A 16,961-nucleotide genomic window follows, 5' to 3' on the forward strand; every position below is an offset into this window, starting at 1 on the left:
TTAGCAGCAGCATAGCTTACAGAAAAAGGAACTCCTACCATTAAGTAATTGCAAATTGAACTATTTATTGTCAGCCTCTGGCCTGGACAAGCGCACACTCTCCTGGGTGGAAAACCAGTTGGATGGCCGGGCCCAGAGAGTGGTGGGAAATGGAGTTACCTCCAGCTGGAGGCCAGTGACAAGTGGGGTTCCCCAGGGCTCAGTGCTGGGTCCAGCCCTGTTCAATGTCTTTATCAATGACCTGGATGAAGGCATTGCGTGCACCCTTAGCAAGTTTGCAGACGACACAAAGCTGGGTGGAAGTGTCGATCTGCTGGAGGGTAGGGAGGCTCCAAAGGGATCTGAACAGGCTGGACCACTGGGCTGAGACCAATGGGATGAGGTTTAACAAGGCCAAATGCCGGGTCCTGCACTCAGGGCACAACAACCCTGTGCAGTGCTACAGACTAGGAGAAGTCTGTCTAGAAAGCTGCCTGGAGGAGAGAGACCTGGGGGTGTTGGTTGACAGCGACTGAACATGAGCCAGCAGTGTGCCCAGGTGGCCAAGAAGGCCAATGGCATCTTGGCTTGTATCAGAAACGGTGTGACCAGCAGGTCCAGGGAGGTTATTCTCCCTCTGCACTCAGCACTGGTGAGACCGCTCCTCGAATCCTGTCTTCAGTTCTGGGCCCCTCATCACAAGAAGGCTGTTGAGGCTCTGGAACGAGTCCAGAGAAGAGCAACAAAGCTGGTGAAGTGGCTGGAGAACAGGTCTTACGAGGAGCGGGTGAGAGAGCTGGGGTTGTTTAGCCTGGAGAAGAGGAGGCTGAGGGGAGACCTCATTGCTCTCTACAACTACCTGAAAGGAGCAGCTGGCCTCTTCTCCGACATGACAGGGAGAAGAGGTTCCTATGAAGGACAAGGGGCAATAGCCTGAAGCTCTGCCAGGGGAGGTTCAGGCTGGACATCAGGGAAGAGTTTTTCACGGAAAGGGTCATGGGGCACTGTAACAGGCTGCCCAGGGAGGTGGTTGAGTCACTATCACTGGAGATTACGGGTAGATGAGGTACACGGGGACATGGTTTAGTGTTTGATAGGAATGGTTGGACTCAATGCTCCTGGAGGTGTTTTCCAACCTAGTGATTCTATGATATTGTTTACTTTCTACTATGTGTTTCACTCACACACAAAAAAGCCAAAGAATACTTGCCATTAGATGAAACAGCATATAAAAAAACAAATATTAAAAACTGAACTACTATTTCCAGGTCATTGAGGCACTTTTCTGATGGAAATGCCTAGCCTAGTACTAACACTTTGCTAAAGCTTAGACTTAGAGAAGCAGCCTATAACTTCACTGGACTTTAGATAAGATTGTTCTTAATTGTAAGGTGGGTAACTCTGGTAAGTACTTGAACCACAAATACATATTCTATTTCTGACTTATTTCTGTTGTTACCCTTGTTTTCCATATCTCTTTAGTTTCACAACAAGCTTTCACAGGACATTCAGAACTGAAATTCACACATATAGGTAGCATTTACAGGGTTACATCAAACAACAGTAAACAGCAAATAACTTGTGCAGGATTCTGTTACACTAGTTCTAGAGATATTTTAATAAAGATTCAATCTGTAGGAACATACTGACTGCATAAAAAAGAACATTTACATTTCGTCTTTCAGAATCATGTAGCAGAGAGGGTGGGCAATGTGCCACATTTGGTAGTTTAATTAACTGATAAATAATGATGGCATTTTTTTAAAGCAGTACTAAGAGAAATATAACATCTTATTTAAGACTGACAGGTATATTTTCCAGGTTCGATATGCAGTATCTTCCCACATATTATTAATTTAATGCAGGAAGCTATCTCCAAGTTCAAGAGAGCAGAGGGATTGACATTTATAGTTAAAGGGGTTACAATTATAGAGCTCACTACTCACACATTACCTCCCAATTCCTTTCCCGTTAAAAGCTTCCTAAAAAAATCAGGTTCCTATGAAGATGTTACTGGCTACTGAATATATCTCCTTCTTTTCTGCAAAGGATCAGTATATAAAATGAATGAAGAGCTGTAAAATGGCTGATAAAGGCAATGCTTGATTTATTTGCCTTGCAGCCACTTTAGCAGATGAAGAAAAAGACAAACGCTCCTTCAAATGCCTCTAGGGTCCCACCTTCCCTACCCACTGGTAAGCACCCATCTTCCCCCTAGTCATACATCCCTTTGAATGAGCCTCAGCACCATGGAAGTGAAGCATTTTGCCATGAAGCCATCATTTCTCATCTGATCCAAACTCTGAAGTTCCTGATTCAACTCCCTTCTCTCTAAGGAACTAATGAGAAGCATTAAAAATGTGAAGACCATTATGCTGATGTGTCAGCACTCACACTGTATCTTTCAGAATAACACGCTAACTTAACAACACAGCAAAAAGCCAAGAGATGAAAAGTAAGGCCTGAATATGAAATTATTCCTAAGTGTACAGTAATTAAATTGCAGCTCTCAACATGCATTATAGAATCGCTCAAGGTAACATTTCTGTAACTGCCTACAGTATAAAATGTTAGGTTCCAAGTATAAAAGGAAATCTGTATGGGGAAATGAACAATATTAACAGCTCATATAGTTTAAGAGAAAGCTTGAACTCTGGGCAGCTGCTAGAGGAAAGAATCTTGTTCCTGAGTAAGTAGTTAAAACTTACATCCAAACGAAGTAATAAGTCACCCCATTCAACAGCATCAGATTTAATTTCTGAGTCCAGACTATTAATCAACATGTTAAAAGAGAAGCAGAGTAATTGTTTTGCCTGTAATATTGAGTAACTAGAGGCCTGGCTGAAGCATTTCACTATTTCTAAGGCCACAGAATCACAACGCTGGAAAATACCCACAGGATCATTGAGTCCAACCATTCCTATTAAACACTAAGTCGTGCCACTCAGCACCTCATCCACCCATCTTTTAAACACCTCCAGGGATGGTGACTCAACCACCTCCCTGGGCAGCCTGTTCCAGTGCCCCATGACCCCTTCCGTGAAAAATGTATTTCTGATGTCCAGCCTGAACCTCCCCTGGTGCAGCTTGAGGCCATTCCCCCTTGTCTTGTCCCCTGTCACTTGACAGGACAAGCCAAGTGTATATTAGGTTATAATACTGAAATACCTACTTCCGTTATCTCTGTGTTTGTTTATTGAATTTATCAGTAATTTAGAGACAGTCAAGAAACCTAATGAAAAAGGACTGCCTTATTTTTATCTTGTTACAGTAGAGCAAGCAGCTTCCTGTTAATAGCAAAAGCCAACCTAGCACTTGGGAAAAATGCCTACTGAGAAAACAACATGAGGCTGGTTCATTGTGTATGTTTTTGTGGTTTCCACTGACTTCTCTTGGAAGGACATCAGATGTAGCTTTCTGGTGGCAATAAAACTGTTCATAAAGCATGTTGCAAACTGCCTGCCATCCTTGTACCATCAAAGACCAGGAGCATATTGCAGATGCAGACCACCCAAGGGATTCAATGAATGAAGAATCCCCAGAAAAAATTCAGCAGCATTAATCCTACTCAAATCAGGAACCGCTGCTGTAGTTTTAAACCTGCTTCATTCTCCAAGAGAAGGAATTACCTTTGTCTGCACTACTGTTTGAAACAAAGCAAACAGCTACCCAAAGATCTGCTACGAAAGTGGTGGTGGAGGAGGTGGGTAGGGCAGGAGTGGAGGGGCATAAAAGCCTCGTGCATTTTATTTTTTCAAAGCAAATTCAAAGTATTCATTTTTAAGTAAATTAATTTTAGACATGACTCATGTAAATGTGACTATATTAGTTTATCCTCCTGTTAGGCCTATATTAACCTAGCCCATGCTTTGAGATACCTTTTACAAACTCTTCTTTTACATTACGGCTAACTAATAAAACTCCAAAACCAGTACATGAACCTGCCAACTCCCTTCACCACATTTCACAGGTGAATACTAAATAGTAGGAAATAAGTAAGAATAGTTTGCTGGTTTCGTGTTGTGAAATTTTTGTTGGAATGATTCTTCCATAAACATCCTTCATAGTCCATCACTGCAAGTTTCACAGATAGAATAAGCAAAAACACGGAAGTAGTTTACTACAGATTTACTCACATAACTGCTCACCACATTCATGCAGTTTCTGGTAAAGGAACAGGAAAAAGCAAAAGACCAATTTTAGTTTAGAACAAGTCCCTTTGACACTTCTGTAGTGTATGTTAAATGTACTTTTAAGACTTATAGCTGACTGCTGAGAGGATTCGGGGCAACTGGAAAGTACCACATTCAGTTTTAATACAACATGTGTGTGTAAGATACAATAAAAAAAGTAGCACGGATTAAGTACTAGGCTTGAAATCACAATGACTCACTTGAGAGGGTGTACTTGTTAGCTCCATCTTTTCTTGGGATTTTTCCTTTGCTAGTCGTGCAGCTTCTTTGAATTCCTGAAATTTTTCAGCAAACTGAAGATACATATGTTTAAAAAAAAAGGAAAAAGAGAAAGAGTAGGCGTGAAGTAATACATTACATGCAGAAGAGAATGCTGCACTTAACATTTTACAAAGTCAAATTCTGTCAGTATAGTTTTTCAATTTCTCTCCTTATTAAATACTCATTCAAGTTACAGTGATATACCTTTCAGACACATTGCGCACAGCTTATATGTCAGGAAAACTATGAGGCAGATGCAACGAAGTTTGATCTGTTGCTGATAGTGTTAAAAAAATCTCACCTCAGAGATGCCTAATAGTATTGACATGCTGCCTCACATAGCTGCTTTCAAGTTTTACTTTCCTCCTGATCTGGTTCTGAAGCTTATTGTGGCCACTGTTAGCCTAGAGCTTTCAATGGGCTTCATTCTTTAATGACAGAAACAATACTGATTTATTCCCAAATTTTAATAGCATGTCTAATTTCAGTAGCTAATTAGGGAGGCAGCAGTGGGAATATTGAGTTAAGTTCATTCCTAGACTGTTCACTGACATCAATCAAGTGAAAGAACAAATTTATTGAACTAAACACTTGCATACACTGAACACTAAATTCAAGAATGGCACATCGAACTGCCGTTTGAAGCTTTATTTCTACACTACATGTACCTTTTCCAGAAAACAGCCAAAAACACATACAGCCTTGAACTCGAAAGATTAAATCTATTTATTAAGAATAGATCCTCGTTTCTCTGAGTAGAGAAAAATTTGGCTTCATAAATCTCAGCTTGACACTATACTAATTGCTGTAGTAGTCTAGCATTTGTTTCTGTTTCCTACTGCTTTTATACATAACATTATCTTAATATGATCAGCTTAAGACCAAAATTATTCTGCAAAAACACTGGAAGCTTCACAGCTTCTAAATCTCTTCAGCAGCAGCATACAAAGAAATTGTTTTGCACTGCAGGTATTTAGAAAGGATGAACACTGCCCTTTGTGGGACACAGTCTCCTGAACTGTTTTCAATCAGAACTTCACATGCTATGCAATATCTAAAAAAGCTTACTGCCCTTAAACTTCTTCACCCTGTAGGCTATTAGTATTTGAGGAAAAAACATTTCTCTCTACTTGCATCCTATATTTCAACTGTCAGGTTATTTAAAAGTATACATTTCCGAATATAGGAAACAAATGATCTCACCCTGAAAATCTAATCCAGCAACAAAAAGCACCTTACAACAGATAATAAAACTGGCAACAGATCACCAAAATTGGATGACATTTATTTAAGACTTGCATATGGACCTCAAATCTGATGGGTAACCTAATATTTAAGTCATGTTTAAGACCAGAGGATTAGTAAATGGAAAACATGATGCTGAAGATTAGAATAAGTGGCTGAAGACATACAAGACAGTAAATACGATCTTCTGTATCATTGTGGTTGAAACTGTAAAAATATATAACAGAGAGATAAATAGATAACATTATAAGAAAGAGCCAATAAAACTAATGTAATGGAAATTTTCACATACATGCTAGAATTCCTTGAGAGAGTCAGGTGACAGATAATAACAATTGCTTGATAAAATCCCTGAGTAACAAAGATGACATCTCATGTAGAAAATGAAAGGTTCTCTGGAAGATCAATATTCTAAGCATCTAACTATGAGACATTCCACTCTGTTAATTCTCAGTAATAATAACAGTACAGAAAGAGGTTACCACTGTTGCACTCTACCCTAGTAATTAGTTTAGGAGGACAAAGGCACATAAAGAAAAACAAATAGTCCAAAAGACAAAACATTTACTATAAGCTAAGCAGGCAATGATCTGCAGCTTACTCTATCTGATCTGATTATTTGCTTCATTAATCTGTTGAAATCAGTCACAGAATGCATCAAGTCTTTCGTGGTTGCAGGCTGTCTTTTGCTCCCTTCAACATGAACTATTTCACCGGGGTCCAGAGTCACCACCACAATACAAATGACATACCACTGGGCTGTTCACTTAAGGACTTTCATAAATCAAATACAGAGAAGAAGTTCCAGAGCCAGTTTTTAAGCCAACTTCAAGAAGCAACCTGTTTCTGAACAAATCCATTAACACAGTTTATCTGTTAGCTCTATTACTAATATCTAGTAGTATCTTGAGACCTAAATTAGATTTCATGTCCTACACTGCTACGTGTACTGAAGAGTGGTCTGGTAAACCCAGCTACAATGCCAGTGTAGGGCAGTGAGAGTTAGCAATCTGAGCAGAGAGAAAAGACAAGAAAGAAAATCTAAATATGATTTCTGTAAAGCTACATAGGAGATTCAGAGTTTCTAATTCAGCTTTTCTGATTCCAAGACCAAGGTACCTACCAAAGTCAGTGACTGAACAGACTCTAATGTAAAGAAAAGTTTCCTTTCGCCATTAAAGATTTTTTTTAATTTCAAAATAACACAAAAAGTTTTACCGTTATGAATTTTTGTAGCAACTACCAAAAATTTCAAATCACATGAATAACAGTTTGATAATTAAGATATAATACAATAGGAACAGTTTGCTGAAAAGGTCCTGAAGATTCGTCACCATAAACTTCAGAAAAGGTCTGTGACCTGGTATTTTTCTCAAAAAGATCTGCGTATTCTTTGTAAAATGCACAATCTGCATAATTGCCAATTAAACATGTGCTTAAGACAAAACACTTACTGTAGCTTTCCAGATTATTTTTTCAACAGCAATGTAAAGTTTTAAGCAAGGGCATACTTAAAACTCTTAAGACATCCATTTGAGGGCAGGGCAAGAATGGGATTGAAACAACTGTCATTAAGAAGCCAGTAAGTACCACAGGGGTGAAGCAAGAAAAGAGTCAAGGAAAGGACAGACAAAACCCAAAAAATATTTTCACTGGCAAGGATAACCTAGTGTTTAAAGTCAGGCAAACACAGAGTGCGCATGACTACAGAGTGATACTCCGCCTCCAAAGAAGCATTCTGTGATTAAGGAAAACAAGCTAGTGTCTGAGAGATTAAACTAAATTAGCATTTATGCTAAATTCATTGAAATGGTAAGAAAAGTTATTACCATATTGGTAAGTGCCTTCTAGGACATACACATCAGTGACAAAGTTTCTAAGGTCACCGATAGGTGCAGGAACGCACATACAATATTAGTATCACTCAGAATTTTGTGTTTGTGTCATTCTGTGGAAATGACAGCTCTCTGACTATGAAAAGAGGAAATCTTACAAGCCTAACACTTGTTCAAATAAAGCACATGTACTGATTCTCATTTGCATGGTCTACCAGGCCCATGCTTATGGATAACGACAATTACTTTCTTAAAAGGGCTGGTATGATTGGGTTTTTTTAAGCAACAAGCCAATTACTACTCCTTAAACATGCACTATACATCTCTTTTATTGTATGTGGGTTTCCATATCTTTTGTATTCTTCAAAAATTAAAATTCCCTGCTTAAGATAAGGACATTCTCAAACTGAACTGAAATTCGTCATCTGGCGAAAAATTACACCTGCTTGTAGAGGTTCCTGGGGTCATCTATCAGAGCAGTATCAATACAAATACTGTTGAAATACTGTAGAAATGGTTCTCAGAGGAATAACATCATCACTTTGAGAAACAGGAGCTACTGCTTTCCTCAGAATAAGGTGTACTTCCCTCCTGCAAATGTAGACTAGAAAAAAATCCTCACATACAGCACAAAGTTTCTTTAGTAAACATTTAAACTTTTGTAAACAGAAAAACAGAGTTTTCTTTTACACCGACTGTATTTCCCACTAGCTTTCCTTTAAGCCTGCAGATATTAAAGTACCTGAAATTTGATGCACTACATGTGGCTTCAATGACAAAAATGTGTCTGAAGACTACCAAAATTTTTTTCTAGGAGATCTAAATACATACGGAACACTAAATTGTCTATTCCTTTAAATTCTATCATGAAAAGCAGTAACAGAAGAAGAACTTAAAAAAAGAAAACAAACTAGTAAGTGTTAACAACATACACAGTGATAGCTTAAATAATCCCCATTTCATCCAACAGTTAAAAGAAAATTGGCAGGTGTCACATTTCACCTCGACTTTTTACATTACCAATAAAGAATATTTTTTGTGAATTATTTGTAAGTAACAACAGTAGTGCACGCTCAGGTAAGACACAATGAGCAGAAATCAAATACCCCTAAGCCACTTAATTAACTAAATACTTGCCACTAGTCATACTCACTTTTGAAAGGTGGTGTTCAGATGAAAATCCCAAGCCATAGACTGTATTTGCCCTGCTGTCTGCCCACTGGCCAAACTTCTGAGACGTTTTAGTAAATGTCATGTTGGGGGTAATGGTGCTATTTATTATTGCCTGAAAAAAAGTAATAGCTGTAAAAAACAGGTATCTGTGTACAATGAATGAGACACACAATGGGAACTAGGGAACACTTCTTATAATTCAATCACAGCTATAATTATGAAAGCATATTTTCACATGCATTCTGTAAAAGGAGTAAAAGCTGGGGTGGCACCTGTTTGCAATTGCAGGCTGTCATTTATTCGTTAGAAGGTCTAAAAAAAGTCCATTAAAGGATCTGTACAGGCTACTGAGGTCAGCATAGAAGAACTAGCAAAGACCTTTTTTGTATCAACTTATTTCTTTGTCCTGGAAGGCAACACCACTCAAGCTCAACTGTAAGCTTCACTGTTGCATTTCCCCCACTCCCCACAGCCAACGTGATTCTCACTGGAAAACATACAGTAAAATGAGAAGCACACCTTTTTTTTAAAGTTTCTGTACTACAAGATTCTGTTTTTCCTTTACACACAGCCAAGCATGCAGTCATATACCAGCTACAGAAAAAGAGCTACTGTTAAAATAATTTTTCTTCTCTGGTTGTCAATACATACAGGATGGAAGAAGCACAACCTCCAGCGTACAACTTCTGCTAATGTAAGCAAAAATGGCAACTATTGGGTGAGATACTGGTCCCACTAGAAGCAACTAAAGTTCTACCATGGATTCCAACAATATTTCCATCACTTTGCAGTTTGCATAACATATTCTCAATCTGTGGTGTGGAACTACCCAGCTGACATAAAGTATGTTGGGATAAAGTCTTAGAATGACACCAATGGGTTCCATTTAACTAAAAAAACTAATGGTTAGTACAATCTATAGCCAGCCAACATGATCAAGACTAACTATAAACCCAAAGACATGTGTATTTGAAGTGAAATGCTGGCACACTTTCTCATTCGTTTGGTGCTACTAAGAGTTTCAGCCACATTTATTAACTAATTCACAGCTCTTTTCATGAATCACTGGTACTTTGTAATACCCACATGGAAGAGAACATCCTTAAGACTTCCCAGAAGATAGCACACACTGTGAGCAGAAAAATATAGCAAGAATATTTCTTACATGCCAGTCACTACGCTCCAAAGGTTATTGTCAGTATGTGTCCTACTGCAATTATCTTGAAGTAGCAAGCTGGGAATCTTTTGAACAACAGTGAGCATGCTTCCTGCTTCCACGAGACCACAGACCCTGCCTTACCCTTACCAGGCCAAAGCCAGTGATTACACAGGAATCCTAGAACAGCAAAATTCACAGGGTTCAAACCATCTTCTCTGTCATAAACAACAAAATCTTTATTTTATTCTTTGAATAGTAGGAACTGTACAGACATATAGAGAGCGACACTGCTTTCTCAGGATGGTGACAGTGAGAAACTTCAGCATCAGAGAGACTACTACTCTCTCAAGTCTGAGATCTTCCAGAAGTCAAAATCAGTCTATACTACTTGGTGAGATGGCCTTCTGGGTGAATATTAAAATGAGTAGCTATACAATTTACGTAGCAACCTTCACTTTTGCTGAGATCTATGTAGCACTGGAGCTTAGCTGCAGTCAACATAGTATTTTCTCTGAATTCTACAGGGTAATTTGTAAAATTTAGAGCACAGGGGCCAACACAGCCCACAGACGGTTCCCATGTGCTTGCGGTGATTCTCAGATGAAGTGGCAGAGGAGTACTGCAATAAAGTGCAGAACACATTGTATTGCAACATGTACAAAGACAAGCAAAGATATTGCAGCACAGATTTAAGAAAACTGGCATCTTCTGCAGTGGCTTTGGCAGCTCCACTATACGCACATTAAATTAGAAAAGCGAATCTGGATGTAGCTGAGGCTTTAAAACAGGCAGTTCTGATAACCTTTGCCTCAAAATGTAAGTTTTGGCTACCATTGTGAACAACTTCTGGAAAATTTTTAAATGCTTGAAATCTTACATTTCAACCAACAAGCATCACCAGGTCAAGGACAGGATTTGCTGTGTGACTAAGAGACTAGAGAACCAAGAGAACCACTTCCAGCATTAATTGTCCACAAAACGTCTCCTCAGATTTTTGTATAAGAGAAGCTGGTCAGTGAAGTCACTGGTAATTCAAACACCATTCTCCCTTCTTTAGGCATAAACTTCGGAGACCAAGTAATGCTGGGAAGCTTGCATTTACACTATGGTCTCCAACTGACCTCATAGGAAAAGGCAGTTCATTTCACACAGGATAGAAAGGTAACGTGAGACAGGGAGGTGGACTTCTTGAAAAGGAGGTGTTCTGGAGCACATTTTTTGTACGTCTCTTATCTTCTTGTACACTGTTAGTGCTTGGAAGTCCACTTTTGAAATAACCTGGTGGAAGCCCAGAACAGAGCTATGCAAGTTCACTTAATCAGTATCACTTACTGTGGAAGCTGTCAATAGGGTATGTTCAAAATTAAATATTATTCGGACAATGTAGAAGAGTCTTGATCCCAACCCAAGCTATATCTATGTTGCCTAGCTTGCTTAAGCCCTAGATCATCCATTGCGTGATTAATTTGAACTTACAGCACAGATCTGAAGAGTGCATATTATGTTCTGGATGTAAATTCCTCAGTGCAGAAGACTGAGGACAAGGACTTACAATCTCCAATCAACAGGCAGGTTTAAAGGCCAAAGGACTGGCATTTGCTGCAGTGGCATATCTGGTTGCAAACTAAACCAGAGGAGAAATCAACCAGTTTTTAGCTGAGACAACTCACTGGTCCAGCTGACCATCTAACAATCCAGAACTGGCTGCCTGGATCACAGTTTTGACGGTAGGCTGCATTTAGGCTCAGTTACAGTGAAAGTCAAACTGCGTCCTTGCAAAGGAGAAAGGTAGGAAAGAAACTTTAAAAAAAAAAAAATTGTATTAAAAAGTTGCTGTGAGTTTTCCCTTTATTTTCCAGCAGAGGAAAATAAGGAAACTCTGCTCCAGTGGACAGTCCAAAGACAGCGAGTTTCTCACTGGGAAGTCCACACTCAGATCCCAGTATTGTAAGAAGAGTCCTCTTGTTAGATTTATCAACTTTACAAGGAAATCTAGGCTTTCAATCCTCTCTGAATTAAAAGCAGTATTTTAATACATTAGATCTCTCATGTGCTAAATTAATTATGCTTTTAAAAAGTGAAATATAAGAGCATGCTACAGATATAGTCAGTGTTCACTACTTCTGGAAAACATTAGATATGAATCCTTCATACCTTCACCTCAAAAAAAACCTGTATCTTTTAAGTTAGAATTTACAACTAAGCCTGTCTTGTCTGCTCAGATAGGTACTGTTTTAACTGCTCTTCTCTACACCAGATTTCACTGTAGAGCTACCTGTATAACAAGTGTCAAATAGTTCATCAACTTTTAAGAATGTTTTTGGTATAAACGTACAAAGATGTCTTAAAACCAGAACAGAGTCAATCTGACAGGCAGACATTTAGCTTTTGAAGAAAGCTGACTTTGTTATCTTTTGATTTTGTTAGAAAAATAAAATACCTTTCATGTTTTCCTTTCATATTAGTTCAGTTATGAGAAAATAGGGCATGCATCTTAGCTGTTCATTTTACTGACTACAAACCCAACAGCTGCAAGATATACAGCAGTGGTCAAATATGATTTTATCTTGTGCTAAAATTGATAGCAACAGTAATTAAGACAAATAGTACTATTTAACATCTTCAAAGGAATATCACTGAACACCTGTGCTTACAGGCCTTATTTAAAACCTGGATTTAGCATTAAACAGGTTATAATTTTCACCTGCAACTTGTTTATTTTACAACAGTCATTAAAATGTAAAGATCATCTATTACAGTAATACTCAAGGGAGACAACTCTGAAATAATATATACAAGGCTCATGGAACCTACGGACTGGAAAACCACTCTTTCCCAGAGCCTTCTCTTGTTTCAAATTATTAGGGTGTTTTCCTATCTTCCATCTGTGGAAAAATTAACAGAGTTAAGTAGTACTGCAGGATCCACACTATCTGCTCTCCTTTCTTCTCTCAGCGACTGTCAGACTGAACAGAAAAGACAGCAGGATTCTGGGAAAAACCCTAGTGTCTATTTGCAGTGTTACTGGAGAAATAATGGAGGCTTCTTTCCATCACCTAGGAGAAAGAAGTACTAAAACACATTTTCAAAGGAGCTGTGAAATTATTATATAATTAATGAGAATCAAAAGCCTTAGCAACAACTGCTGAATGTTGTCATGTTATATTGCATTAAGAAATCTTATTTTTCAGGTTCTCTTGATTCCTAGAATGGTAGGAGAAAAATGTCGCATTAAAGATATTTATTCAAGAGGTCATGGAAACCAGCCTCAAATTCTATCAGATTATTTGCATCAGGATGTCCCTGCCGTGGTCAACAGGGATCTAGATACTGCATGGAACTATAAAATAAGGGCTGTGCACTGAACACCTTGAAGCTCTACAACTTTTTCTGGAGTCAAGTTAGAAGGGGCTGCAGTGTTTCACGTGCAAGGTATCGTAAGGGAAGACTGCAGTTTCAGAAAACAACATTACAAAGAGTACATTAAAAATAAGCAGAACTTGCTTCTATAGGACCCATCTTGGCTGAGTCTGCTCACAGACCCATTGATATGGAACAAGGAAAAAAACGCTCTCTCTCAAAATACACCAAAGACTCCTACAAACAAAAGTAACTGGGAATTCGCCACGTACAACAGGATCCCTCAGAACTGAGTGAAGATCATGTCTAAAAAATGTCTGTTAGTTTTCAAGAACGATTCAATGACTTTCAAACAACCTTTTCCAGGGATCCTACTGAAACCCATAGAGCTAAAGAGAGGAAAGGGAGCAGAAAAGAAATATCACTCAAATCTAAAGAATACCTCTCTCAATTTTTCCTTACTGCAATCTAAATGAACACACCTGTGAGTTGCCTTTAATTACTGACTTACTATTGAGCATCTGAGCGATTGCAACTGAGTGGCCACATGCCATTCTACCCACCGTACAAACATACAGGATGCTGTAAACCCCACCAAAACCTAGGTATTTAATAAAACCTGTTTGTATCTATTCCCTCCAAGGGAGGGGCATGACAGCTTCAAAACCAGTATGGTTCAACAAGTGGTTTGGCCACTGGCATTACATGTATTTGAGATATTTTCCATGTAAAATTTGGGGTTTTTTTAAAAAAAAAAACACAAAATCACCTTTATTGAGTTTCATTTTCAAAACTTAAAATGGGAGAACTAAATTGCTTAGCTTTTTCTCCTTTGCAAATTTAACATTTCTGTCTGATCAGTCAACAATATCCAGTATCACAAGCTCAGATGCCAGCAGTGTTACTGATACCCAGTTATATGTTACACAGCAGACACACCATCTAGATGCACTCCAAACTTAAGAAAGCTTTATATTTCGCCCTTTGTACATACTATATTGTATCTATGCAGACATGCTGAAAAATATGGGGTTTTAATTAAAAATTAAAAAATTCTCCAGGAATTATGCTGAAAACGTCCTTAACATTTTTCCATGGGTCCCCTGCTATTCATCAGTGGGTGTTTCAGAGCAGCTGCAATGCCTAAAACAATGACTCTTTACTAATCAGGATTGTGATGCTAGATCTTAGTCCAGACATCTAACAGCCGGGTGAAAATATTATTAGGATTGCAGCAGTCATAGAGAAAGTAAATAAAAGTGACAGATTGCATTATCAATATACCTTGCCAATAATATTACAAATGTAAAAGAAATGCTGCAGTAGACAAAAGAACAAATAAATAGACAAACAACAGATAGACAATAGAACACAGCAGCCACTTTGCAGGAGATGCAGCTTTAGAAAAAGGCAGAAGAACCCCAATGGATACCAGAATAAGGATTTTGTAAACTGCGCAGATCAGTTAAAACGCTCCAGATAACAACCGGTAGCCTTGATTTCCTATAGCGTCTAGTTCCAATCCCAAAGTCTTTATTTATAAATGGTCACAAAAAAGGTATTTAATTATAAGTAAGGTTGAGAAGGGAAGAAACTAAGTAAGACTTAAATTTGGAAAGACTGCGGTAGGCTTTGATACCAGTCTCAATCACATGAGGCAGTATCATATAGAGATTTTTGAAGATGAGATCTATTTCTGCACATTTTGTTAAGACAGAAATTCTCCTTCCTCATTTCAAATATCAATACTCTGGATTTGAAAAAAGAAAAAAAAAAGAAAAAAAAAGAGAGTAAAGGTTTTCAGCTTTCAATAGACAGCCACAAGATCTCTGTGAATACTGCTGTAGACTAACACAGTATTTCAGTTCTGATTCCCCTTCAGAACTGCAAATTAAAGTATCTTGAAAGGATTACAACATTTGATTACACTCTATGTCATTAATGTTCTCATTTCAGAGTTTTCTCATATGTCGTCTGTGAAGTTACTGTTTTCATATCCACCTGGGGTAGAACCTAAGGAACAGTCAAGTATTTTCTCTACATCAAATAAATGTCTTAGACAAGGTCTCTGGCAACAGCAGCTCAACACACCATCCTACCTAATTAAAACAAAAAAACCCAACAAACTAAAAAAGAAAAAAAAAGAGAACAACACCCCCTAAAAACCACACTCAAATCAACTGAGTTTTGATAAAAGCTTACCACAGACAGCTTTATTTGGAGGGAATCCTCACATTCTCTACAGCAAAAATTGGAAGATTACGTAATAAAGGATTTACTAAGGGATTACAAGCACTGAACAGATGTCCCTCATAATACTGAAGTCAATGATATTGATAGATCATTGAATGTGGACAGGAAAACAGGCTATTGTAACCCTATTTGTACTTTTTAGTGCATCTGACAGGGGGTGTCTTTTTAGCCTGCTCATAATATTACCTAAGTAACAGGTCATCACTTGTATTTAGTAACAGATTTATCAAAGTAAATATGATTGCATGGGAAACTACATTTACAAAGAAACATTTAAAACTGGTAATGCAGCATTTAAAACACATAAGGAAGCAATGTCACCACTTTAATGTGTCAGTAATGTTACTTAGATAATGACAAAAGTAGCTGAGAAGACACATGAAGGACACCAGACTAGAAAATAAATTAAAAAATGATGAAGCAAGCAAGTTTTCTGTATTAAAACTTACCTTTGAGCCATCCAAACTGATTATCCTGTAGACATTTCTTGTGCTGTCATAGAAGTAGGACACAGTAACAGCATGCTTGCTGGTGGGAACCCAGTTCTTCTTAGTGTTTGGGTCAATCTGGAAGACGTGAGCACGGGTGCTGAAGATGGGTTGTTCCCTGAAGGACAGAGCATAAAAGTCATGAATCTAATTTGTACATAATATTGCTGCACACAAGTTATCTGTCAGTTGTGCCCACTGGGATGTACGCATTCCACTTTGCATGATAATTTTTTTCCTAAGAACTTATGTATGTGCTACTGCATAGAGCAGATAAGTGCATTAATATGCACATGCAAGCAAAATGCAAACCTTCTGAGGCAAAATTCAGCACCCAGCGGCACAGTCAGATAACGACAGACATCTTTAAGATAGATTCAGCCCTGTCCCAACACCTCCCTAGCCCTCACTCTCCATCTGTCCTTTTAAACTAACTGGCATTAATACATGTGTAACTTCATCTCATTACACCACACACTGCCAAATGTGAATCCCCATTTTCTCAAAAAAATCTTTTACTACTCTGACTATTCTAATAAATTTTAGGCCATAATCTGAAATTGAACTGGCTGATTCAATGCAATTACTTGAAAACTAACATTAATTAGGGCCAGTAACATGTGTTGTGAAATCCTCACTCCTTGAAGCTTCACACCTGAATATTTCCACAGCAACACTAAATATGTGTAAGACACAGGGTTCAAAGTTAACTGCCTAGTAAAAAAAAAATTATGTAAAGAAGAAAAAAACCCCAAACCAACAATCTAATGTATTCCAAAATTTACAACTGATTTTCCCCATGACCATTACTAGGACATATACTATTGCACAAAAATCTAGAAATACTTTCATATCATTAAGATGGTCGTCAGTTTAAAGTTAGCTACATTTTAGTGACAAACACATTGCTGTACTCTTCAGGGAATGTTGCCATTAAGTTCCAAAGATAGTTTGATTTAACACCAGGTTTTTGATCCCCGCTTCCAGGATGCGAAGAAACTTTGTCCCTGCCCTC

General features: G+C 38.1%; 1 protein-coding gene across 1 annotated transcript in view; it reads right to left on the reverse strand.

Moving 5' to 3' along the window:
• The window catches only part of HOMER1 (homer scaffold protein 1), an 88,235-nt gene that overhangs the window by 52,352 nt on the left and 18,922 nt on the right, over positions 1–16,961 (reverse strand). The window contains exons 2-4 of the mRNA XM_069881218.1: positions 15,908–16,064; positions 8,667–8,798; positions 4,373–4,465 (exon numbers count right to left, since the gene is read on the reverse strand). Coding sequence (XP_069737319.1) covers positions 4,373–4,465; positions 8,667–8,798; positions 15,908–16,064 — 382 coding nt within the window. The remainder of the gene's footprint in view (positions 1–4,372; positions 4,466–8,666; positions 8,799–15,907; positions 16,065–16,961) is intronic.

The sequence above is a fragment of the Phaenicophaeus curvirostris genome, chromosome Z (assembly GCF_032191515.1).
Source record: "Phaenicophaeus curvirostris isolate KB17595 chromosome Z, BPBGC_Pcur_1.0, whole genome shotgun sequence".
NCBI lineage: Eukaryota > Metazoa > Chordata > Aves > Cuculiformes > Cuculidae > Phaenicophaeus > Phaenicophaeus curvirostris.